The sequence below is a fragment of the Nematolebias whitei genome, chromosome 13 (genome assembly GCF_014905685.2).
Source record: "Nematolebias whitei isolate Nwh7 chromosome 13, NemWhi1, whole genome shotgun sequence".
Taxonomy (NCBI): Eukaryota; Metazoa; Chordata; class Actinopteri; order Cyprinodontiformes; family Rivulidae; genus Nematolebias; species Nematolebias whitei.
This window is the reverse complement of record NC_056510.1, coordinates 3,518,749-3,527,741: the sequence shown is the minus strand read 5'-3', so window position 1 is coordinate 3,527,741 and position 8,993 is coordinate 3,518,749. Positions and strand designations below refer to the sequence as shown.

Sequence of the window (8,993 nt, the reverse complement as noted above, 5' to 3'; positions counted from 1 at the left end):
CTTGAGGCCCCGCCTACCCCAGATATTACCGCAACACCTACACCACACCACTAGGGGGCGAGAGCTGCCGCAGAACAAGGTTGCCAAATAATAATTATCGCATTCATACAAAAGATTTAAGGTCTCAACGATATGCAGTCTAAGGATCGTTAGAAGCTGAAACATGCTAAAGTTTTTACGTCTTTGTTTATTAAAGACAAGGGGGAGTGGTGGCGCAGAGGATAGAGAAGGTGGGCCTGTGCTCAGAAGGTCGCTGGTTTGACTCCCCCGGACAAACAACATCAAAATGTGGGTGAGAAAGGTGAAACACCCACACCTGCCTCGACTCTCATTTGCCCCGCTCTGGGCCCTTGAGCAAGGCCCTTAACCCCACCAAAGAAAAAGTTTACCAAATAAACAAAAAGTAGCTTTTATTCACATGAACACACGCATGTCACCTGATTCAACCAGCCAGACCGCATGCAAGGTGCAAAAATATGACCCCACCCCCCATTTCCTATCTGGCAACTCTGCCACAGAAACAGGATGTAAGATTTGGAGAAAGAACTAAAATCTTGTTTTACTTGAAACTGTTTTAATTTTCTACCAAGTTATTAAACTTCTTCTTTTTTTAAGGAGTGGCAGAGGTGGAGAAAAAAATAAAACGCGTCTCCATTAATTTTGTTTTGATTTTTGAACAAATGTGGGCGGGGCCTCAAAGAAAAGTGACATTAGCGCATTGCTGTTTTTGTCTTAAAGTAAATAAAAACACCAATAGGAAAACAAATGTAGCTTTTTAAGTCTTAACTAAAGCAACAACAAAAGTGTGCATCACTAAATATGAATTTTTTTTTTTTTTTTTTATGAAATCTGGATGAACTGTCAAAAGTCGAGCGTCATTTTTCAAAATAATAAAAATAAAAGTACAGGTTTGTGTTAGTTTTGTATAACTACAAACATTTGTCTGGGAGTGCTTACACTTTATTAAGGTTGGATTAGATTTCTTATACAATTATAGTATTTTTAGTTGCATTGTTAGTTTTGTAGCTCCGTTTACCGTTTGGGAAGACGTCAAACTCTCTGCTATGAAACATTCCCTCATAAAATGTTAGTTTTTTGTTTTTTTTCTTAAGAAACCTCATATCTGTTTGTACAAATAAAATCTGAGATACAATTTCAGAAAATACAAACTGTAAAAAGTGAAAAAATGACATTGAAAAGCGACAACTGAAGTTCTGATTGAGTCGACGAGCCTCAATGACAAATTTGGCACTTTGTTAAAAATAATCAAAAACAACTTTCTCCTAAATAAGTGCTGCGTGGACACGTTTCGTTACAGTGCGTCGATCGTGTGACATTTTCTTGTCTGTGGGTGAACGTGGGTTTCAGGAGATTGTCTTTGGTGCCCAGGAGTGAGTCACAGTCAACTCCGAGTCTGATCCAGGATCTGAGAATCTGAGCTTCGACTTGCGCTCCATCCAAAAAACAACCGTTCGTTTAAAGAAAGAATCAGGTAGGTGACCCGACGTGCAGCAAACACGGTGGATAGACACAGACGGATGGCAGTGAGTAAACTTTTGGTAACGATTAAACGAGACTAGAGCAGAGGGACCTGTACTACAAAGCGGGATTAACAAATCTGGAATTACATTAAGTTTTCCAGTTTGGCTAGGACCAACAATACGGGGTCCAGCTGAGTGGGAATATGAAGCTGGTTAATGACTCGGTAAGACAACTTGGGGTTCTGACTCTGGATCTGACCATGTTCATGTAAAACACGTGAAGCTGATCAAAGAACCAACCGTCATAAAGAAGAAAACCGTATACAGCACATTATACGCCTGTCGACAAACTTATATGGCAATCTATACAACCTTCCATAACCTTTGACCTTGATTTGTGACCTTGATCTTGAAGCTGGGGTGATGAAGAGTATATGTGACACTCCGTCTAGTGTTGATGTGTATGTGTATGAAGTTTAATTCGATTATCTTGAGCAGATCAGAAGTTATGGGCGGGACAAGAGAAAGGTACGTACGTATGTAGACGACACCACGTCTTCTTCGACGGGCGTAGAAAAAGATGGAGCAACAACCAAAACAAAGTGAATTTACACTAATTTTTTTAGGCTTACCAACACCATTGTTGTCAGTAAAGGATGATTCGATAGAACTATTACTGTTATTTGAAAATAAAATAATTTATGTGCTGCAGGCTTTTCATTAACCGGATTCTTTTTAATCTTTTTGAATCTCTTTGCACTAAACGAGTCAAACAAAGTGGACTTACTGTAAATAAACTTATTTTCTATCAACTAGTTTATCTAATTGCATTTTACTGAGCGTTTGAAACATTTCGTACAGTTTAGGAGATTAAGATGCGACGCTCTTGTTTGACAAAAATCACAAAACGCAAAGGAATCCATTCTGCTGAGGTCTCCCGCATGAAGACTCTGGTCGAAGTTCAACCGAACGGGGGAACTTTCAGGAGACCTCGTTACACATCGGTGGATTCTTTTTTTCCAGTTTTGAGGGAATTGATTAGTTTAGAGGGGGTGTACCGACTCATTTATAGGAAACTGGATACTCTGTCACAGAACAGACCCAGATAAAAATCTGAAGTTTTCTCCCTCGGACACTAATCCTGCTTCGTAGTACAGATCGGCGGTCCGTCTCTGCAGGAACGACCGTGTGGAAGATCATTTACTGCACAAACCAAAGTTTCCTTGAACCTGACGTTAACCGGCACGCACACAACTCTTACATTTACTTAAAAAAAACTACGGTTGCTTCTGAAATGTGCCTATAAATTCTGTAGAAAAGTGACGTCATGAAATACCACTTTTACAAACACGATGAGAAAAGTGACGGCTCTGAAGAGCTAAAAATATCCTTAAAAATAAAAAAAATCAGTCAGAATTTCCACACATTAAAGTTTAACACCAAGAAAAACCATGAGGAGAAATTTAAATAAACACTAAAAATAAAAACGTGTCATCCTCCAAGTGAACATTTTGTCTTAACACTGACCAGCTGAAACTTTTCATGAATTAAATCAAACGATGCTCGCCTCCAACATCTGCCCTTAATCATCCTGCATGTTTGCATCGTGCACGTTTATAACCGGTACCTGGCAACAAAACGAACAAACAGTAGCTACGACATGAAGAAAACCAGCGTTACTGGAAAATAATTAAATAAAATAGCAGCATGTTAATGTTTCAAATGAAATCTTGATCGGTCTGGCCTGTTTATTCAAAAACTAAACGAAAAAGGAAGCTGTGATTTGAAGTGGCTCAATTTAAAAAGTTAAATCCGGGTGGGGGAAAACGAGTGAATGCCGAATCCCTCAGGAATTTAGTTTTTTAATTAAGGAATTTAAAACAAACTTAAAGTGCATACTCTAAAAATAACTAAATGGCACATAAAAAGAAAAATACGTTTTACAGCCTCATTTATGGCAACAGCTTCCTGATGGCACCGCTCTTTAGAAAACAGTGACTCGTTGAAATAATAGTTAAATAAAAAAAGAGTTAACAGAACGACGCCCGCTCCCAAATGCAGCTGATATGTCAAGTAAACGGTGCGACGTCAAAAACAAACATTTTCCAGTTTCGTGAAGACCCTCGCCGTTTGCAGAACGACCTCCTGCTCGTTTGAAGCCAACGTTTGTCCAACGGTTCGAACTGATGAGACGCTCTGCTGAAAGCTTCGAGCTCGTTGTGCACGGATCATTAACGCTCCTTTACCTTTAGTGTTTTCCTGCTAAACTTAGTGTTTTGTCATTTTCTGTGCCACCCAACGGAACCGTTTCAAATGAAAATATAAAAAGTATGGAGCTAGCACCAACATGTGCACCTACTTCTTTTATCTGTGGCTTTATACCATGACGTGGTATGTACACGCTCCTCAAAGGGTTTCTGTGGACAGGATGTAAATATAATACATGATATGCACAAGACCCAAAGTTTTCAGATGAGTCCAGTCCTACTGCGTGTCTCGAGTTCATTTGGTACAAAAATCCCAGTTTTCCTTTTATTTTCACGTCTGCGTCACTGCAGATCACGTCAGTGACAGAAAAGTCTCAGTGCTCCACTTTGTCCTCAGCTCAACGCAGAATGAGATATTTTACAAGTAAACAAAGAGAAGTGGAAGCTCAAAGCCGAGAGGTCCGTGTTTACCGTTACTCCTCTGCTTCCTGGCTCTGAGGGAAGGGCAAAGTGACTGCGTGCTCTTGAGCCAGGGCAGCCAGCTCTTTGAGAAACTCGCAGAAGATAACGGCCGAGTAGACTGCGTTCTTCACTCGCAGCGCCTCCGCTTGCTTCTCCAGGCCCGAAGCGCCGCCTCCGCCTCGGAACAGAGCGCTGTGCAGCGACTGGCTGCCGTCCCGGACGTGCGCAAGCGCCAGCTGAGCAGCGTGCCGAGCCCGGGTGGGACTGTTGGTGTGGCGAAGGATCAGGTCTCCGAGAGACGGCTTACGACTTTTTACTGGAAAATAAAAAAATATGAAGCAAAGAATCTCTAAATGTGGAAATACAGTTAAAATTCTGTATAAAAGCTTTATTTTCTGTAATCTCTTGTTCTGCTGACATTCCTGCGGTGCAGATGTTTTTGACATGGTGACACCTACTGTTCAGGAGGAGAACTGCAAGAAAGTCTCACGTGTCAGGGCTACTAGGATTAACGCACAACGAACTATTAATGCGCCAACAGTTCATTTAAAATATCTTTAAAGGCAGATAAAATCTATAAAAACATGCCACTGCTTTCATGACCCTTGCAAGCTGGAATGTATAAAACGGTATCTGCGGGTTTCAGAATCAAATTTAAGACATTTTTAAAGCAGCCTTGAATTAAATTCAAGACAGAAAAAACTATAAATATAAGCGATGGCTGACAAATATTTTAAGAGGCAACATTCTGATTTTGTAACTTTAATGCGGTGGTCCTTAAACCTTTACTGTCGTGTGCACCCCAACATTTTACCTGCTGCGACGTAAACTTTTTAGAAATGAAGCGAACCTCGTGACGTGGAGGAGAACTTACCTCAGCTGGGTCGACTTGGAGCTCAACACGTTAAATGTGCGATGTCTCCCCCCTCGTATCTTTTTAAAAATCTGATTAACTCATTAAACGATGCTCGACTGAAATCCACCATTTTAGCTGCAGCGTACATTTGTTTTCAAACGTACTTAGTTCAAGAAAAAAAAAGCAATAGATAATGTTTGTTGGTTTGTAAATCCCTAAAATAAGTGCAGGATGCGAAATTTTCTGAGCTAAAGGAAAATTAATTTAGTGACATTGCCCCCGTCCCCAGTAGAATTTGAATCATATATTTGTGCATGATAATTAACCAAACCACAGAAATAACTGAAGAGAAGCGCTCAGTCCTGATGCGGTTCTGGTTAGTGTTCAATACTCACTGAGGGAATCAGAGCGGCGCAGGGGGGGGACCGATGCAGGGGTGTCAGTCCAGTCCACTTTGCCTCGGGCCACCAGGTACTGCTGTGCTTTCCTCAGCATGGCTGGAAAGTCTTCATGAGAGGCTGCAAACACCTCGATGCGGTTCTTCACAGAACCTAAAACCTGAGGGGAGTAGGAGGAACAGGATCAGTGAGCTCCGACTGGTCCTCAAAGATATTTTATCTTTAAATAACGTGGAGTACTTTGAAATTCGGGGGCGGAGGGCCTTGACCAGCTGCGACTTGTTGTGTTTTGTGGGTCGCGGCGTACCTGGATCAGAGATTTGACACTGGGCTGGAAGACCATGTTGGTGTTGAGCAGGAAGGAGCGTAGGAGAGGCTGAGGATAGCAGGCCAGCTGGGCCACGATGCCCGTGAGGAGGATGTTGACGTAAAGAGAGTTTTGGAGCATGTTCTCCAGTTTGGCAAACAGAACCATCATGAATGGGCCTGCACAGGGAAAACCCGACAGACAAACGTTACCTCGGAGGTGCATTTATTAAAAGATTCAGGTAAAAGCTGCAGCTGCCAATTAAGACAATCAATGATAAAACTTATTAGCACAAAGTCTTCATGCCACAGTCTCATCGTTTATTCTAATTTCATGATTCAAGCAATGCTCAAACCCTTTAGAGCCATTATGTGCAACAGTGACTGGTTTTACGTGCTGGTAGAAGCACTGAACGGAACTGACACATACAAATGTCAGTAGCTGATACTTGCCTCATACTGATATTGTAGTAGATTTTTACTACAAGGATACTTCAATCATTAAATAAAAATCTCACACTTTGATTCTATATTAACAGCAAAGTTGGGGTTAATCGTAGAAACACAGAATCTGTGAACAGCACAAGACCAAATTAATATCGCCCCCCTCTCAGGATGGCTCTGATTTCATTTATACCATAAATGTACGTCAGGCTTTGCATAAACATAAGCTTATTATTGCTAAGTTGTCATTCAGTTTACTTATAAAGCGCCAAATCACAACAAAGTTGTCTCAGGGCACTTTACAGGAACATCAACATAAAAGCCAATTAGTAAAGTTTTGTATTTAAGGATGTACATCTCTGGTCGTATGCCAGACTGGACATCAGGCTAGTGTATTACTGGGTTATACTTAGAGACATTAGCGTTAGAGCCTGACCGATATATCGATAGGGGACAATATACTGTACACGTTTTGGGAACATATCGGTATTGGTGATAAATCACCCCATTAACCAATATAAACACTGGGAACCAGCCATGTCCTTAATTGGCACAAGGTGTAATTGTACAATGTATCCAGCAGAGGGCGCATACAGATTACTTTCAAGTCATTGCCGTTCACTTAAGTTTCACTTTCAGTACAGCCGAAGCAGCAAGCGATACTGTGTAGAGTATTTTGCAGAACAGATCATGGTAAATTTATTGCAACTGATCTGGAAAATAAATAAACAATAATAAATTATTTTCAATCCTCCAACCCGCTTGTCATTAGCTACGTGCCTCTCAAGTTAGCAAGCCAATGTTTAGATAATCTAGCATATTGCCTTGTAAAACTTTATCCAGAACAATAAATCTTAACGTAGCAGTAAATATATATGTGTTAGTAACGTTATCTTTGTCGTCCTTGATGAAATGCATTGTTGTCTCAAATCTTTACTTCTCTTCAAAGAAAAATAAACCCTGCTGCTGCGATCAATACTAATTAGACCTTCGTACATGACTATTTAAATAATGAACAGAGAAGGGAGTTTCTTGGTTTAATTTATATTTTTGTAACATACTTGAAAACTTATGGTGAATAGTGGAGGATAGAAAATGCACGTTAGGAAGACCGTTTTAAGACTTCAAGTGTTAAAACGGGTTTAAAAGTTGCTGTTTACTTTGATTCTTGGGGGTGGACAAAGCTAAAAATCTTTCAGCCAGTATATCGATTATCGGCGTTATTATCCTTCCCCTCCCAATATGGGTATTGGCAACATTTCCATATCGCTCAGGCTCCAAGATATTAAATCAATTCAGTTTATTCATATAGCACCAAATCACAACAAAGTTGTCTCAGGGCACTTTACAGGAACATTCACATAAAAGCCAATTAGTAAAGTTCTCTATCTAAGGAATCCAGCAGACAAGTTGAATCTTGGCTTCGTTGCAGTCTCCCATTAAGATTAAGATGTATCCAGTAGTTCTTTACATCTGGACAGATATATTTGTTTAAACTGATTAATGTTTGGGGTCAACGTGGGTCGAGGCAGCTGCCACAGCTGCTCAACTTCAGAAAACACAAAAATGATTATAACTCAGTTATTTCGAGGGCCTTTTCACACTAACATTTTAAACTTATGTCAAAGTATGAAATTTTTGTCCTGCATGTTAGCATACACTGAAGATAGAATAATAAAAAAACAGCTGGAAGCCTCTTTTGGTAACGAACTGAACAAATATATGACCTATGGGTAACTAATCCATAACTTGTCTCTAGCTTTAACATAACAAACACAGGTGTGTGTGTGAGAGCCAGAGGAGGAGCGTGGAGGTGAGCATCTGCAGTAATTAGCTCAGTTAGCGTAGGGTCCAGCTCTGACAGCAGCTACATTAATAAAGGCTCTGGGAGTGCACAGTCAGCGCTGGCTCACAGTCTTCGCATGCTGAGGGGCATTACAGAATATCGACATATTCAGCGTATAGCTGACCATGAAACTTACTGAACGTGTTTATAACAAGTGTGTATACCAGCGGTTTGGGGTTCAGCTTTATATAGGGTCCAGTGACGAGCAACTCATCACTCCTGCTGGATCTGTGAGGTGCAGAGGTCCACCACATCACCAGAGATGGAGGATCCTGCTGCAGCTTCTTGACCACAGAGTTGTTCAATTTCTTCCGATGCTTGTTCATCAAAGTAAAATTAATGACTGGAGCTGCCCTTTTAGATCTGATGTTAGTTTATTGTTGCAATGTGCTCCAACATGCTAGGCACAAGTTCGACGTAACGCTAATATCATGACCTGGACAACAGAATCTTCACCAGCATATTGTCCTGTTGCACTGACACTGATGCGACTCACCTGTGTACGGCTGTGAGGCCGGCTGGTTAAGTGGTCTGGCAGGACTGCAGACTCCCACCACAGGCCTGTCTCCCTTGAGGTCTCCTGTCAGTTTTGAATCCAGGACTGATGAAAGCTCTTCCTCCTGCTGCTCAGCGGACAGAGCATCTTCCACAGCGTCCTCCTGTAGGCAGGAGGCTCGGCTGCGCTCCTTCACCTGGTCCTCCAGCTCCCTCAGCTCCTGCGTGAAGGCTTCGATGCTGATGCCCTGACCATTTGTGTCTCCGGTCAGCTGGGGATCTCCTGGTGTCTGTTCCAGCAGTTCTTCGATGAGACTTTCTACAGACTGGAGTGTTTGGTTGGGTTCTGGAAGATCTGAGGATGTGCTGCGAGAGCCTGAGGTGTTGCTGATCAGCTGTTTGGTACTGGGTGCTGGCTGGGTGACGGCGCTCTGAGAGGGAAACTGCTTCGGGTGAAGAGCCTCTCTGATGTCACTGTTTCTAAAAACAGATTTGGAG

At 41.6% G+C, this 8,993-nt stretch overlaps 1 protein-coding gene across 1 annotated transcript in view; it reads right to left on the bottom strand.

Annotated features, from left to right (window-relative positions):
* Positions 1-3,460: 3,460 nt before the first annotated feature.
* The window catches only part of fhip1b (FHF complex subunit HOOK interacting protein 1B), a gene marked incomplete in the record, with an annotated part of 18,025 nt that continues 12,492 nt past the window's right edge, over positions 3,461-8,993 (bottom strand). The window contains 4 exon segments of the mRNA XM_037686232.1: positions 3,461-4,466; positions 5,402-5,564; positions 5,712-5,890; positions 8,497-8,993. Coding sequence (XP_037542160.1) covers positions 4,162-4,466; positions 5,402-5,564; positions 5,712-5,890; positions 8,497-8,993 — 1,144 coding nt within the window.